The 16,711-nt window shown below is 35.8% G+C and overlaps 2 protein-coding genes across 12 annotated transcripts in view; one reads left to right on the top strand and one right to left on the bottom strand.

Annotated features, from left to right (window-relative positions):
* The window catches only part of LOC136781118 (TOX high mobility group box family member 3-like), a 145,008-nt gene extending 140,477 nt beyond the window's left edge, over window positions 1–4,531 (top strand). Inside the window, exons 11-13 of one of the 4 annotated variants that reach the window (XR_010823872.1) lie at window positions 575–825; window positions 1,022–1,399; window positions 1,551–4,531. Coding sequence is in view for 3 of the 4 variants with exons in the window: in XM_066739849.1 (XP_066595946.1) it covers window positions 575–825; window positions 1,022–1,088 (318 nt within the window). In the remaining variant the exon portion in view is untranslated. Of the gene's footprint in view, window positions 1–574; window positions 826–1,021 lie in introns of all 4 variants that reach the window. The other 3 variants (XM_066739849.1, XM_066739850.1, XM_066739851.1) reach the window with 3 other exon arrangements.
* A 161-nt stretch (window positions 4,532–4,692) lies between these two features.
* Window positions 4,693–16,711, bottom strand: part of HDAC4 (histone deacetylase 4) — a 47,106-nt gene continuing 35,087 nt past the window's right edge. For 3 of the 8 annotated variants that reach the window (XM_066739843.1, XM_066739842.1, XM_066739841.1), the window contains 12 exons: window positions 16,559–16,641; window positions 15,518–15,627; window positions 14,823–14,960; window positions 14,168–14,265; window positions 13,807–13,944; window positions 13,436–13,718; window positions 12,489–12,923; window positions 12,128–12,397; window positions 11,561–11,907; window positions 10,903–11,457; window positions 10,655–10,794; window positions 4,693–10,578 (listed from right to left, as the gene is read on the bottom strand). In XM_066739843.1, coding sequence (XP_066595940.1) covers window positions 10,515–10,578; window positions 10,655–10,794; window positions 10,903–11,457; window positions 11,561–11,907; window positions 12,128–12,397; window positions 12,489–12,923; window positions 13,436–13,718; window positions 13,807–13,944; window positions 14,168–14,265; window positions 14,823–14,960; window positions 15,518–15,627; window positions 16,559–16,641 — 2,661 coding nt within the window. In that variant the 3' untranslated portion in view covers window positions 4,693–10,514. The remainder of the gene's footprint in view (window positions 10,579–10,654; window positions 10,795–10,902; window positions 11,458–11,560; window positions 11,908–12,127; window positions 12,398–12,488; window positions 12,924–13,435; window positions 13,719–13,806; window positions 13,945–14,167; window positions 14,266–14,822; window positions 14,961–15,517; window positions 15,628–16,558; window positions 16,642–16,711) is intronic. The other 5 variants (XM_066739846.1, XM_066739844.1, XM_066739845.1 and 2 more) reach the window with 4 other exon arrangements.

Below are 16,711 nucleotides of genomic sequence, written 5' to 3'. Positions count from 1 at the left end.
ATGGATCATGTTTGGTAGAAGATAAATTGGGCGCTGACGGAGAACTCGAGAGTTTCTTTGATCTGGTAGATTTTAATTTGCGATTAATGGGGGTTGGGGGAATAGCGAAATACGATTGGACGTGGGGTCGTGGGGAATGGACGCTTAGAGGGACGCCGAATGTAGAATGGCGGCTATTCGGGTAGTTTGTCCAAAGAAGCCGCCGAAGATGGCTGGCAAACAGGAAATCAAAGTGAAAGAGAAAGTGTATTCAATTCTGCGGGTAAAGCCAAATGGTGGTTACCTCGTTGTAAGTAGAATAAAAGTTTAAAGCGTATTCCATAAATAATACGTGTATCCAGTCGAGTTCAATCCCAGCAACCTTGCTTCTATTGCCCACTTGTGAGGAACATAACCTCACTTTTTCTTAGCTTTATTGGGAATTAAGTTTTTCATAGTTGGTAGTACATAATTATTTGTTTACACTTTTCTTTTTTAAACCAGGTCGCATTTGCAATAGAGCTGTCATAAATTTTAATAATATTTTTATTTCAGATATTGACATTTGGTAGTAATTTTCTCTCTTTTTTTCTAGGTTCCGCAACAACAAGTGCAACAGGTTCAAGTACAACAGCAACAACAACAAATGCTGCACACGAGTCCACCCAGAGGAGATACTCTATCGAGTCCACCTCCTGTAAGTGGTCCTCAGGCAGCAATGGTAGGCCAACGGCCATTGGCAAATGCCTGCATTCGTCATGGATGTCCCAATCCTGCTGTAGCTAATAGTGAATGGGAGGATGAGTATTGCAGTAATGAATGCGTGGTTAGCCACTGCAGGTTTGTGTGAGCATTCTTTTTGTGTTTCTACTTTTAACTAACCTATTCGTAAGCTTTTAACAATTCTGGAGGAATTTCTCTCAAATTTTGACATCTGTACAAAATCTTAAACATTCCAATTAAGTCATGCTGTTGTTATTGTAAGACTGGTTAGATGTACAATTCACAGTCCCATTGAATTGGTTTTTTCTTCTGATTTCAGAGATGTGTTTACCACGTGGGTATCCTCGAATCAAAATCCACAGCAGAATTTTTCAACTGTGAAATAAGCAGATCTACATAGATCAGCTAAGGAGTTACATTTTTCGGAGGCCTTGCAGCCGAAGCCTCGTTGTTGAACTATTAGATATATCGATATATCGACGTGTAAATAGGCTAGCAAAAGTGAGAAAACATGTTTCCGGGTCGACGAACAGAGCCCCGAAAAACTGACTTATCTGAGAATGATAATGAATGGACTGTGTGCTCTCCCGGATCCACTAAACACCGATTGTTATTCCCTGCGAAGGAACTTAGGAACTTATTACAACGCCTTGTCCGAGATAGATCCCTGTTAAGTTCGATTGTTAAGATTTCGGAAGTAAGTAATGATTAATCGATGCCAATCCGATTACTTTACATAGAATATTTAATTTTTATACGATGACACGAAAAACATTTGTGAACACAGTGTTACACCACAACAAATTTGAGTAACCGTAAAACTACTCGGTTAAACTTTTAATTTGAAGGTCATTATTTATTGCCGAAGTCTGCGCGGAAACGCTCTCTCGTTGGGAAGTGGCTGTAACCGTTTAGACCCTGTGGAAACGATGTGGGATTTCGAAAAATCACCTCACGAGGGAACACTCTTGCAATCTTCGGATCGTAGTCAAGGTTGCTAATCACAAGTTTTAGACGAGAACACTGATAAGCTAGAGAATACGGACCGACTAACAGACGCGGATTTGTAAATAAAATGTGCCCGTGTGGCCGAGGATAAGTTGAAAAGCTGAACGGAGGTGAGAGGAACGATCGGACAAGGCCAACGACTTTAGGATGAAAATTGACCGGTCGGCCAACCCAATATGGTTGCGCACGAGTATCTCTTACAATTATTAACTTAGCTAGGATTATCAAATGATTCATTGTAATTAGTAGCGTAGCTTCAAACAAGTACATACGATTGCGAGGACAATTTCGTGTAATTGTTTAAATCGAGGGGTCAGTTGCTGAGATACAAACCACACCACAGTTCCTGGTTGCTCTCACCTCATCCACTATCGATTATTCGTTGATATTGATCGATAATTTATTACTACATGGTTAGTTACTTGTTTCGATTTTGAAAAGGAAAGAAAAACAATTGTAATCAATTTCATGAAAATCCCTTGCATTTCTTTACATTAGTCTTTACCCGTTGCTTTCTCTCCCTACATCCGTGTCCTTGTCTTTATTAACTCATACCGCCCTCCTTTCTTTTTAACAACAGCAACTTTTATACATCTCAAAGTCGTTTGAATAAACGTAAAATACTTGTATTTTTTTAAAGAAATTGTTATCGTACGAATTATTTCAGTTTTTATCTACAAATATCGATTTATGATTGTCATTGTCTCGTTTATTTATCTATGTGTAGTCGAAGATTCAGGATATGTAGAATGATAGATGATGAAAATAGATACTTGAATGTTTTTCTTAGTAGATACGAAAATCCAAGTAGACCAATGTGAGAGCGGGTAGGAGTGGTAATGTAACTTATTTTTATATGAATTCTAATAGCAGAATAATGAACAAAGTAGTGAAAGGAGATCTTGTGAAACCTTTTTCCCGTAATGCTGGAAAAAGATAAACGGGGAAAGATTAGAGCTATACCCCGATAAATGAAATTTTGAGGAGAACTCGAGAGGAGTTTATAATACACTCAGCAATAACATTAATCGACATTTGTTATAATTCGATTATTTTTTATACGACTACTAAACCGCGGTTAGCACTCATTCCTACGTTGGACTGACTTATCTTATTAATCATCCACTCTCGATTCGATCATCAATCTCGAGCCGTATCCTCGATGGGGCTAATAACATCTCATTTTTTTTCTTAATTTTATAAACTGAAAGGAGAAAATGATGTAATATATATATATATATATAAATATATATTTATACATATAATTTACAGATACCAGTTAACTTATTTATGATGCGAAATAAAAATGGACGAAATAGAAAGAGAGAGAGAGAGAGAGAGAGTTAAAAACAGAACATGAGCAGGGATATCGGACGAGAAAATTTTCTTATCTGTCATTTGTTCTTCGGCCCTGATAATATTGCGAGGCGAGATGGATATTGTTTCGAATATTTCTCGTTTATGGTGCAACCGCTCGGCCATAGTATTTACTTAGATCTTTGCACACGATTATCTCCCGAAAGGAGAAAACACGCGAATAGATGTATTCGCGTTTATTAAATTGTTTTTTTTTTTATAGTACTAGTTATTAGTTAACGTTCAATTTGGGCTCTGAAACCATACCGTATAATTTAGTAAGAGAAAGATCCTCGCGTTTGTAAGAAATGTTGTTTAGAAATCTCTATGACCACACGTTAAAAACAACAAGAGAAAGCAAAAACTGGAAGACTTCAAATAAAATTATCTCTATACGAATATATTAATTATTATATATAATTTAAATTTACGTAGATATTGGTATTTGCAAAACACATACATATACGTGTAAGTGAGAAAAGATTTATAGGTATACGTATATGGAAAAAAGTGTCTTCCTTTTTATGTGGTTACCCGAATATCTGGTCTCTTTAAGAATAATGATGATAATATTATTATTATTATTAGTTGTGTAGTATCGAAGGACATTGAAAAAGAAAAAGGAATTTTTAAAACAACAGTATTGCTGGCGCCAGATAATTGTTGCAATTCCTACGAACGCAATGACAGAACTTTTTTTATAATTTGTTTTTAATATTTCTATGTAAATACACGTATATATTATTATATAGATTTATAGGCTACGATGTAAACATAATCATACTGTATTATATCGATAACGATTTGTGGTATATCACGAAAGCATATACATATATAAATATATATATAAATAAATATTATATATATATATTATACATATAAATAATAGGATAAAGATATTATTAATTATGGAGACAAGGAATCGTGCTGCCATGTGAGAAATCCTTTAGAAGAGGGTGTGAGATTGGTGGCACTTTAAAAAGGATAAACAAAAAGTTATACACAAAAACACAAATCCTATCCCACCAACCCATACCTATGTTTGCGTAAAACCTATAGAGTTCATTTATCCAGAGAGGTATTGGAAAAACACTTTTACAACAACATTAATCATAAATACATAAATCTATTATTAATGAAAAGAATAAATCTAGGAGCTGTCGAGCGTATATTGTAGCACTAGCACTACGCATCAAATGCTAATATATGATGGTGATTTGCAATGAATTTATGTTAATTTTTATTGTTTTCTGTACAAAGAGATAATTAAACGATTTCAGTCCCAAATTTCTCGTTTATTTTCTACGCTAAATCTAACATCTCTCCAATAAAATCTCTAGTCTTCAAGTTAATAACATTAAAATGAAATTTAATTTTATTTTTATACGAGTATATCGCAACATTTATTTTTGTTATGTTTATTTCCTGTACTCTAAACGAAATAACTGCACGCTCTCGGTGCTTTCCTTTTACACCAAAACGAAGGTTTTCTCTCTATTGACCAATCAGCGCTGTTTGCTCATATTGCTAATTGATCCGCCAATCACTGTCGAGAACACTAGAGACAAAAGTAGGCTGGTTGACCAACCAATCAGCGTCAAGAGCATTGGCGAAAATAAAACGCTGATTAACTGACCAATCACCGACGAGAACACAAGGGGTAAAAGTAAACTGATTCGTCAGCCAATCAGCGCGTTCTTACTGTTAGCACTTTTAATGCTGATAAAACTAACCAATCATCTAGCCATTCCACTTCCCATGCTTTTTTGTGAATTCCATGGAGATTGGAGATACGAAGTAAGAAGAGGTAAAATAGTAAAAGTAAAAAAATCATAGGTAATACTAAGTACATGGAATCGTCAAAATAAAACATTCCAATGCAATATCAAGACTTACAGTTTGTGGAAAATAAGTTTGAATGTGTTTGTAGCAGAGATCCAATTTTTACGAACAATTTTTAGTATAAGAAATATTTGGAGTTGATAACGTATACATTTCATTTAATTATTTATAGTTGATGTTGAAAACATTTCAAAAATTTAGTTTAAGAAATTAAAAACATCTTTGCTGGGCAAATGGGAGTACTTTTTAATGAGTGAACTTTAATTCCTTTTATACACATGTAAATTTATGCTCATATAAATGAAAATTAAAGTGGGGTATAATTGTGTTCTGACAAACAAAAAGCAACATCTGTTTTCAGGCTTCTAAAATTTCAAAGAATAGAAAAATTATCACTTGTGTAATGTTTGAAGTAGAAATACAAATGGCAATGTGTGAAATAATATTAAATGACAATTTTATAAATTATACAATTTTTAAAATGATTTTTTAACACAATGACTATAGTTTTATTTAAAATTAATTTACGAGGTACATTTATATACATAAAAAATGTATGACTATATAATATTAATCTTATACAATATAGACATTTTAAATTCGTGCACGTGTAACAACGCATTATTTTAGATCTGTCATTCCCGCGTTTAGTTTAGCATTCAATGATACTTTATATATATACTCACTATAATTTATATTTCAATGTGCTACGAATGATACCGGAATGTCATAAGTTTGCTTACTCTCTCACTCTCACCTACACTCAACATACAAATACATACGTTCATAAACGTATTGTAAACTAAACACGGAATTTCAAGCGACCGTATTTAATCACTGGTAATGAGATTAATTGTTCCAATTAACAATTGGTACAATGACAAAATTTATTTGAACAATTGATCACTATAATTGAAGAGATTATTTTCAAAATGTCTTAAATAAAAAATTTTGTGGCTTAAAAATTTATCATTTTCATATTTATAATTCTGAAGAGGAATATGTTAGCCAATAACTTTGACGATATTCTGCGGATTCGTATCTTTCTGGACAGTATATCATTTATGGGGAAATGTGAAATGGATATAAATAGTGAGATAAAATAAATTATATATATATAAATATATAGATATAAAAAATGGTGAATATATAAGGCCTTTAGAAAATAATCTCTTCAATTGAGGATTGTAATAATGATGACGATAACTGAAGAAGAAAGAATTACACATCTGGACTAGTTTCATAGAACAGATATGTGTTCTTCGTTTTTTTTCTTTATAACCCAAATATTCAATTATAATGACTGGTCAGAGCAATCGCAACGAGTTGAAATCGTTCTTAAATAATATAACAATGATAGCGATAATAATTATAATAAAGGGATTGCTGTTACGCTTCGTATTGAAAAAGAAACTTAGTTAATGAAGGGATGAAAAACTAATAAGAACGAAAATTACTTTGTACAGTGAATGATAGTTTGAAACTGACGGTGTTTACGAATCATCATTTTTTTCATTAACTACTTAGATTATTGTTACACAATGTATACATACGTAGGCTGAACTTACGTTCGCATTATACAACAATCACTTTTCTATCCGTTTCGCTCTCATTCAACAGTTTTTTTTATTTTTTGTATTTTCCTTTCAGCTTGCAGCGAGTCCTCATTAAACCTTTTTTTAACACTATATTCTCAGGATGTAACATTTAACAGACACTTGAGATTCTTGCGGTACAATAATATATCAGTTTTTTTTTTATTATTTCCTTTCCTTAGCACAGATAGTCAATATACATACATATATATATAATATATACATATGCATAAAGCCTTTAATCAATGTCAAAATTTATATATCTATAGTATATATAATATAGATATTATGGAACAATATATATATATATATATATATATATATAGTACGTAAAGGTATCATGATAATTCGTTTATAGACTCTTCTCTTAATATTCACCTCTATTTTCTCATAAAATGCACGACACAAAAATAAATGCTTGCATCTGAATTATATTTGTCTCCCCAATATACATTATAATATATCTCTCGTTCGCGCATAACTCCTTTAATAAACGGTAGTTTTTCTCTTCTTGTATTTACTTAAGTTATTATTCTTTCTTTTTTTTTTTACAAAATATCACAAAAATCGCACCAGCCTTTATTCGCAGCAGAAAAGCAGAAATTCAATATAACTTTCTCGAGTTTCCTTTAAGCTGGAATCGTGCGATTACTTTTCCATCCTTCCAACTATGTCTAAATTCTTTTTTTGCACGACGAAAAAGTTGCACGACCTAGTATACAAAACTTCTGGATTTATATTGTATTCGAATTCGACAAGTTTTCGACAAAAGAACCATATCACACGCTTTTCCGTTAACAATTTTCACGACCTAGGATCTGAAAGATTCATGAACGAACGCTTTATTATATACCTATCAGTTTATTTGTATATTTTTACTTTCGTGTAGGAATTGGTGTGGAAAATGGCTGTGTGTACGTAGTGCAAAAAATCTGAATAACAGCGAAGTAAAGAAAAGCGAGAATTGGACAGCGTTCGTGGCCAGCACAAACGGTGTAGAGCTCCTATCGACTCTCAGCCGAAAAAGCTAGAAACGAAAATCTAACGCTACTGTCTTTTGTAAGTTCTTCCGATTGAAAAGAACAATCATTAATTAAATCATTCGAATGGATCGGTGTGAATTTGTATATAAATAGAAATATTCTCGTAAAACCCACTGCAATTCGATACCATTGGAATCGGTTACTACCACGCAAAAGTTAGAATCGGCTCGACTCTATATGGACACTTAAGGTTGGTTTTCTCAACCTTCTCAATGTGTGTTTGTCGAATACACGAGCGAGAAAAGTTTTTAGTCTAAAAAACCACAGGCACGAAAATGTACCTGAACCATGCGATCACATTATAATGTATAATTCCACTGATAAGTATAGCCCTAATAGTTCATATTTTCTTAAAAGGGGAGCAACAACGTTGTAATAATCCTTCTATTTTTATAATTCCACGATAGTCTCTTATGTGCTTCTGTTTTTCTTCTTTTAATGTATGGTCATTTATCTATTGACGTAGAAGAATATGATGCATCGATAACACAGACCAATATCATTTTCACTTTTGTGATTTTTTTACCATTTCCAGTGTATATTTTCCGCTGAATTCGAATCAACCACTCGAATTCACCCTTCGCCTTAGGATTTCCAGATAATTAAGGTTAAACGCTACAAATTTCACTCTTTAGATATATTTGTTCCGTGTTATTGAATGGAGTAATTTGTTCAAAATATTTTGCATAAAACTATGGTAAACTAATTTTTCCCCACCAAATCCATTTTTTACGAACTTCATATTATTCTTGGTATATGATATACACTACTTAAAGAATGACTAAATTAAAACGTTTAAAAAGTCTGAAGAAAATTAAATATATATTCTTAATTTCTTAACGCCCATAGTGATTTGTAACTCAAGCACCTTAAATAGAATACTAGGCGCGTTAATGTATTAAAAATACATTATTTTTTAGCTTACGACGCAATATATAAAGCTCCATCTAAGACGAATCGATAACACTATACCTAAAAAATTACCGTTTACCAACGAAGAAAATTTGGAACGTGCTCAAATTGAATGTACATAAATTATGTATGGAGGTTTTAAAAGGGTCAAAAAAATATTTTGTGAAATAACAAGTTTAAAATAATTGTCTCCCTCAATGTGTTAAAAGAGTTACCCCTAATTTTTTCCTGCACTGTGTGATTACGAGAAAGTACTAAAAATGTAACCATTTTTGTATTTGTTCGTATAAAATTATTGATTTTGCTCGGAATTATCCGGCCAGTTCAATTCCATAATTGATATCATTAATTAAATCCACGCTACTGCCTTCATTTAGATCCGGACTGTCAAATGGCGAATGCTCATTACATTACTGTAGTATATCTTATGAATCAAGTATCATAGTAATCTTTTTAAAAATTTCCTTTATAGGAAATAATTAGTACTACACCATGACGTTATACAAAATACTCGAAAAAAATGCTCTAGCCACCAATAGCACGTAACAAATTATCTCAAAATTGCCATTTATTTATAAATACGTTTAATTTTTATCTTGGAAATCTGACATGATGGATGATTTCGGATGAAAAATTCGAATTCAGCGAGAAAAAATGCACAAGAAATGATGCAACAATTTCAAAAGGGTTTAGCAACCCTTAAATTTACAGGTCTGTATCATTAAGAAACGATTGGACCAACCCTAGTTTACCTAAATTCTGTTTAAAATAACATAGTTTATGTAACGGGAACTTTTGTTTTAACCAAAGCTTGATGAGTTAAGCCTAAGTTAAATAGTTGATGCAACTGGCCCTAAGTCCTGGATTCATAATCGAAATTTAAGCTTTAATTCATTTTGAAAGCTACAGATATGTAACATAGACTATAGGTTTTACGGTTCTTAAAATATGATTTCGTGCACCACTCGTCGTTCGCGATCTCATATAGTTAGATTGATTCTACCTTCAGCAATAATGCTGGATCGTTTTTACGTCACACGGCGATATTTTCTTTCCTTTTTTGACACGGATAGTACCATTGTTTCCTTTTCTAAGTACAAAACATTTGTCGCTGGTGACACAATCCCTGAGCGACTGCATAAAAATATTCCAATAAACTTGAATTTAAGCTCAATTTTCGACTATAAGCGCATTCCACTAAAAGGCTCACAACGCTCGCTATTTATAATACCTGTCGCATCAACTATTATATTATGAGTATCTTTTGGGACTTAAATGGAAAACGTCCATTATGAAGGTTTGAGGCCTCAAGTGGAACGCGCCCTACGATCATCAGCCTAAGTATCTGCTAAAATAAAACAAATTACAATTTTTCTGTCATTCCTTCTCATACTCCCCCTTATTTTGCACAAAAGAATTTTACAACTGATTCTAGTCACAATCGAGCACATTTCAGAAATTGCGACCTCCACTTATCCCCTGTCCTATTCGTTGCCTCTTCTAAGACACTGGATTGTATTAAATCCTTCTATCCATTTCATGGAAGAATTTGCTGCCAAGAATAATTCAAAAATCCACAAAATAAAATCTCACGTATTTCAGCGAGAGGGACAAACATTTTAAAGAACAACGTGTTATTGTTGTTACGACCATTAAAAAGAACAATCAGGCGTGTCGAAATATATCAATTGACAATGCTAAACAGCAAAGACAATACAATCTTACTAAAATTTTCACCGAAAAATCTGTGATTCTTAAAGAAACCAGATCATTTACTTGTACATTAATCGTATTCTGCATGTGCAAATCACTCCCATTATTTCCGGGTTCTACAGTCGTCGGTAATTCTTAGTTGATTTAAACGTCGCCAGGAGGCTACTGCTTTTTCATTGGAAGTTTTTCTCATCAAGAGGAATCCGTGCATTCACCGCTTTATTAGCGATCACGGTCCATATTCCTCTTACTTCCAAATGTATTCATAATGAATGAAACTTTGTCATTTCATCCGTAAATGTACGAAAGATCAGTTTTTACTGTAAAAAAACTATGACGATCTTCATTTTGCCTCATCTTGCTCCATTGGCTCTTCGGAAACTTCACGGGAATGTTCTGGCGTAGTTCTGCAAGTGATAAAAGTCTCTAATGAATCATATAGATTCGTTACTTTTTCATTACAGTGACCGTGCTGACACTCACGTAAGATTGGTGGGCTGTTGCATGGACAGAGAAGCCATGGCAGAAACAGTTTCTGTCTCATCGTGCTCTTTCTGTCTTGCCTCGATCGAGCTCATGCCTACTGTATGTGCAGCAAGTTTGACACAAGGCCAATGCAACATCTATAAACAAAATGAAAGAAGACATTAATTGATCTGTAGCAGTTGATGAATCATTGAAAATGGTAGAAGGAAAGAAGTCGTCAAGCTGGATAGAGAGAACGTACAAACCTGTATAGCTATGGTCTTTTGTAATGTATCAATGGCATTCTGGCAAGGTGCCCTGGTGAGTTCTTCGTTCCTGAGAGGAGTGGGTTCATCTCCGAGGAGTGCCCTGACGCATTCCTGGGCGGAATCGCAAATGGCAGCCAAATCGTAGCCACCTTCGAGCGCCAGAACTACTTTGCCATCGGCCAAAGTCAGCAATTGCTGGGTCATTTTGCCAAAACAGGCAGGGCTGACCTTGTAACCCCCCAGTGGAGCTGGATGACCGACAGCAGCATCAAAACCTGCAGAGACAATGACGATTTCCGGATCGAATTCCTTGGCAATGGGCATGACGATGGTCCTGAAAGCTGCCAGATACTCCGCGTCACCCATCGGTGGATTTAGGCCACCTGACCAGGCTACGTTTACGTTGTACCCTAAGCCTTCGCCAGCACCGCACTCCGTTGGTCCTCCAGTGCCTGGGAAGAAATTTCCCTCGTCGTGTCTATGAATTGACATGTAAAGGACTCGAGGATCATCGTAAAACATCTGCTGGGTGCCATTTCCATGATGCACATCCTGATCAGATTAGATAAAACAAAATATTTGTATTGTTTCCTGTCGTTTCGAAGAAATCGAAATTCATTCTAATTTTAATTAATATTTGAGAATTATCGCATACCCAATCTAGAATTAGGATCCTTCTGATATTGAGTTTTTGCTGTAAAAGCCTAGCAGCGATGGATACAGAATTAAAGAAGCAGAATCCCATTGCTTGATTGGTCTCAGCATGGTGTCCTGGTGGCCTGACCACCGCAAATCCGTTTTTAATATCTCCCATGGCGGTTTTAAAGGCGAGATCAACCACACAACCAACAGCCATCCTGGCTGCTGGTGCTGTATTCAATTCGTTCCACGTTGTATCAGAATCAACTCCTACTCCTCCACAAGGTAATCGCACGAAATTCTTGATTGGTAGTTGAGAGAGCTTTGTCATGTCGAGTTTTTGTCGGTTCAATGGATTTGTGCCTGTAAAATTTTACGTTACTAATTAACAATAAATCAATTCTGAGAATCGGGGTATTATATCACATTGTTTGCGTGAGATTAGTTATAATTGCATACATCAATTATACATTTACAAATGTAAAAAGTTTTTATACGAATATTTTTCCTTTATTCAAAAATTAAGAACTCTGAGAAAGGCAGTTTTTGAAGGAAATAGTTGGAGAACAGCTTGACAAATTACCGAATAAGAGAGCATGAGCTTCACTGTGACAAGTTTGTATCTCTTCGAGGGTAGCTTTTCTGGATCTAACACGGTCGCACCGCTGAAGGAGTCCAGTTTCAGATAGCCTGGCCCAGACACTTTGAAGACGACCACCATGTTCGGGATGTCCTCGTACCGTTTCACCACAGACACACGCGTGTTTTAACATAAGCTGATCGTAGGCCAAACCCGTCGTGGGCCTGTGGGGAGAACCGCGTGAAAACATGTCTCCCCCTCCACCCTGAGGACCTTTAAAAATATCAGACAAATTCATTTGATAGGTACCACTATTCCGAAAGTCTGTGAAGCAATTCCAGAATTTTAATTGATGGAATTTTACCTAGATGAACCAGGGGACTGGAAAGTGCTCTTGAGAGGGGCCTGGCCGACTGAGCAGTTCTACCAGAATAGGCCGTCGTTTCGTTTGTCTGCAAGGTGTGCCTCATCATCAAATCTCTCTGTTGTTGGAGAAATTGTTCCCTGTCTCGTTGCTGTTTGGATATTTCACTCTCTTCTGGCAAATCTTTCTTTCCAGTGAGATCAATGACCTCTGACTCCTCGGTTTCAGGTGCCTCATCAAGCTGATTGGCTTGGCCCCGAGATCCCACTCTGGTCAAGACAGTTTGACGTATTTGCTGTTTAAGGTAGTTATGCGCTTGTTGTTGATCGTGCAACTGTTTCTCCGCCAAATATTCCTCGTAATGGGTCGGTGGTGCTATTATGCCGCCCTGCAGCATAGGATGGCCCAGAGGAAGTGGCGCAGATTGTGTCCTACCTACGTACAAAATCATCATCTTAATAATCTCATCCCCCATTTAACTGACTTCCTTATACGTGTTATGTGAATCTACGAATTGGTCTCTCTACTTTTTATTTCCATTTCCATGAGTTGACATTCATTTCTAATCATAAATAAGTTCTACATGAACTGAATCAAACACATCTGACGTTTGCTATATAATGGTACACACAAATTTAATGATAAAAGGATATGTTCAAATTGACAAGTTCCTACGATTATCAAGAGACACGGTAGTGTCTCGACGGCAAGTACATACCACCGAGCGTTATCGTGTACCTTATACAGCATCTCTGGATAATACAGTAAAATAAATGGGAAACACCTTACAGAAATTAACGTTTCAAAAAGGTACAATTTTCTAGATACTACTATGATAGGTATAGGTGAATCGAACACGTCAGTGCAGGGACCAGTTTTTCGAAAACACAACACGCAATTGGAAATTGGATATTGATGATAACAAAGAAAGAAGAGAGAGAACATACTACCTAAAGGCCGGTGACCAGCCTTATGCAGTCTTGCGTGAGCTACTTGTGTATCCGTTATAGGTGTAGTGTGATACACCGGGTGTTGCCTATTTCCTACGTTGGACTGTTCCAAATTCTGCATCTGTTTGTGGATGTAAGTTGGTTCGCCTTCAATCACAGTGAGAGATGGATAAAAAGGTAGAGTACCAGGCAGCATTTGACCAGTCAATGGCATTCCTAAGCGAGCTGTGAATGCTGCTCGAACCTCAGCTTCCGATACTGGAGCTAATTTTGTTCCACCCTTTGAGAAATAAACAAATTTTATACACAAAGACCCTAAATCAGTTGAAGCAATATAATTCATTCAAACAAGATAAAGTTGAACTTACGGCTGAGCTAGATGGTACGTGCGGTCTCCCCAAGGAGATGTTGGGCATGGACGGTGAACTGAAGAGCGACAGATCAGAAAGGCTTCCTTGCTGGCTACTGCTAGTCAAAGTACCGCCATAAGCTGTATTTTCACTCTCCTGAGGAATAGAAATTTGTGCATGAAACAATGATATATAGAAAATAGACAATAGTTTATTAGCAAAAACAACTGAATTGCTGACATCGACAAGAAAAAATTTACTGGACTGGTATTCTATTTAATTAATAATTAATTTATACGCCTAGCATTCCTCGTTATACACAGTTATTAATTAAATATCTCTCACACCAGACAACTATCATTAATGAGAATTAACTTACTTCTTGTATAGCTGTATTGCTGCCTGCTGTAGGACTAGCTTGGGAATTGCTAACAGTGGGTGGAGAATTAGGCCCAGATTCAGGATTACTGCCAGAGTCTATGCAATCAATAAATAATAATTTTGTAAACACCCTGTGCAAAACACAGAGTTTCTTCGCAAACTTTCTCCTCGGATTTCTTTTTTACAAAGATTTCCAGATCAATTTTATTGTTCAATAGAGCAATAACTCTAATAAGACTAAATTGACAAAATTTGGAAAAATGTACAATAGATATATAATTTCGATTGTTAATCAGAATTTTCATGCGGTTACTGGACACTAGCAAAAATCAATTCAACAGTCAAAATTAATCGTAACACAAGTGCAAGAAAAATATCAGAAATTAATATTGTCGCCGGTGATATTAGAGAGGACATCTGCCTAATTATTGCTATTAAAATTGTATTAACATTAGATAAGAGATATCAGTCTACTGAGGTCATGGATATAAGAATGATTCCTTGATCAATACACGGCTGATCAGATATTGAGTAACAAATTGGCCAGTTTTTTCTTGGATCTTAAGTATTCTGCGATAGAAAAGAGAGTGATGTGAATATAAGAAAAATTTCTAAAGGCAGATGAACCCCTTGATTTAGAAGGTTACACGTACTTGCTAGGAGTGACTTCCGCTTGAGGTGCGACAAGAGACGGTCCTTCCTGCGTGCCATGAACGGTGAGTTTCTCGATGCTGCCATGTTCCTCTCCACTCGCTGTTTTAATCGCACCTTCAGCAGGTTCGGCTCCGAGGCTGGCCAATTATTTTCAGCCGGTGTTAGTAAATCATCATACAGGGTTTAACGAGTAACAAGCACACATTCCCCTTCCATCTTTTCTCCTCGCTCTTATCTTCTCTACTATCTACCCCCTCCCCCCTTAACAACAGATTCCATCTCAAATCCTTCAACTTTTCACACACATTAATTATTTCTCCCTTCCGTCACTCATCCATTCATACACGCACGCGCATAGGTTTATAGGGGGAAAAAAGTAAACAGAAGCTACCAACTCGACAAATGCTCTGCCATTAAGGAAAGCTACTGTTTCTCTTCTGAATTGTTCATTACTCGACTCTAATTAGATACAAAGAATGGAAATCTGGCACTGGTCGAGCAGGCGAGTGTTAATTCGATTTCTGAGAACTTTGATTGGTCGTAGCAACCGATAAGCGGTTTCTTAGCAAAAATCCATGCTTTAGTAGGCATTCTACTTGGCACACATATATAGACTACCTTCGTAAGGTGTGCACATCGTCGATTCTCTTTAATTCTTTCTTTTTCTCTATATATATATCTCTCTATTATCTACCTGTTTTCCTCAATGGAAAATCGTCCCCGAACTTTTCCTGCAGCATTTGTGGCATTCTGTAAGGATGCGAGGCATTCGTCGTGCTCGATGACTCTGACTGTGGCTGAAGCCTGAAAAGCAAATACAGCAATTAGCATGAATACATTAATCTCAAGAGATTCATCGTTGAATATATTTAATTATGAGGATGATATATTTATACATATGAAAGAGAAAAGAAAGTATCAAAAGATTACATTGGACATTGGAGCCATGAGTGTTGATATTGGATTACAAGAAAGGGAGAAAGGCAAGAAGATGAAGAAACGTGTTCTGAGTGAAGAGTGGACTGTTGCTAAATGGATAACTGGGCCAGGTTGTGCTATAACCGTTACTCCGTCGCCCCGACGATGACCAGGACGGCCCCCATTAAGACTGCAGAACATCGTCTCTTTCCTCACAATAGACTTATTATAAATATCTTAATTCTCCCGACAATCCAATCTAAAAAAAAACACGAACCACCGCTCTTATCTCAATAATAAAATAGATCTCATCCTTTTTAACAATAGCTACCACCCCACACTAGTCTTCCAAGGACACTACATTTTCAAACCTTCTAGCTTTCTCTTGCTAAGGGGAGATTGAGTCTTTTTAGGGTAAAACCTGATCAGCAGGGTGCACCAGAAGCTAATTACGCATGTTTTTAGAACTGAATCCAGCAATCAGATTGAATAACAAATTATCGTTGTTGAATTTTCATTTTGTTTCATTAATTTAGATTTATGCTGGTTTGAAAAGACCAAGTGGAAGTAGGATTAATCATTATAGTATTACAGTATGAAGCTCAATAATTAGATGACGCTGCTTGTGCTTTATTGGAGTCCACAAAGTGTTCAACTTTGATATCTATGTGTGTGTGTGTGTGTGTGTATCTCAACTTACAGATATCCAAGTACTTATATTAATGTCTGTATAGGGAGAGTATATAGAACTTTCTTCGAGTGCCTTTCGAGTGATGCATTGGGTTTAGTAAACACACACACGTCAAGAGATACCTACCAACTTCTATATCCAGGTGTACCAGGCACAGCCCCATTGGCTGCAGCAGCAGCTTCCCTCTGTTTCTTGTTCACCAGGAAACTCTGAAAAAATCATAGAAATTTAATCATTTGAATAATTGCAATTTATTGATTAAACAAATTGAGTTTAATT

This window comes from Prorops nasuta, unplaced genomic scaffold, assembly GCF_024137725.1.
Source record: "Prorops nasuta isolate Cenicafe-Biocafe unplaced genomic scaffold, Cenicafe_Pnas_1.2 PNAS00021, whole genome shotgun sequence".
In the NCBI taxonomy this organism is placed as follows: domain Eukaryota; kingdom Metazoa; phylum Arthropoda; class Insecta; order Hymenoptera; family Bethylidae; genus Prorops; species Prorops nasuta.
The sequence above is the reverse complement of the archived record's forward strand: the minus strand, read 5'-3'. Positions and strand labels throughout refer to the sequence as shown.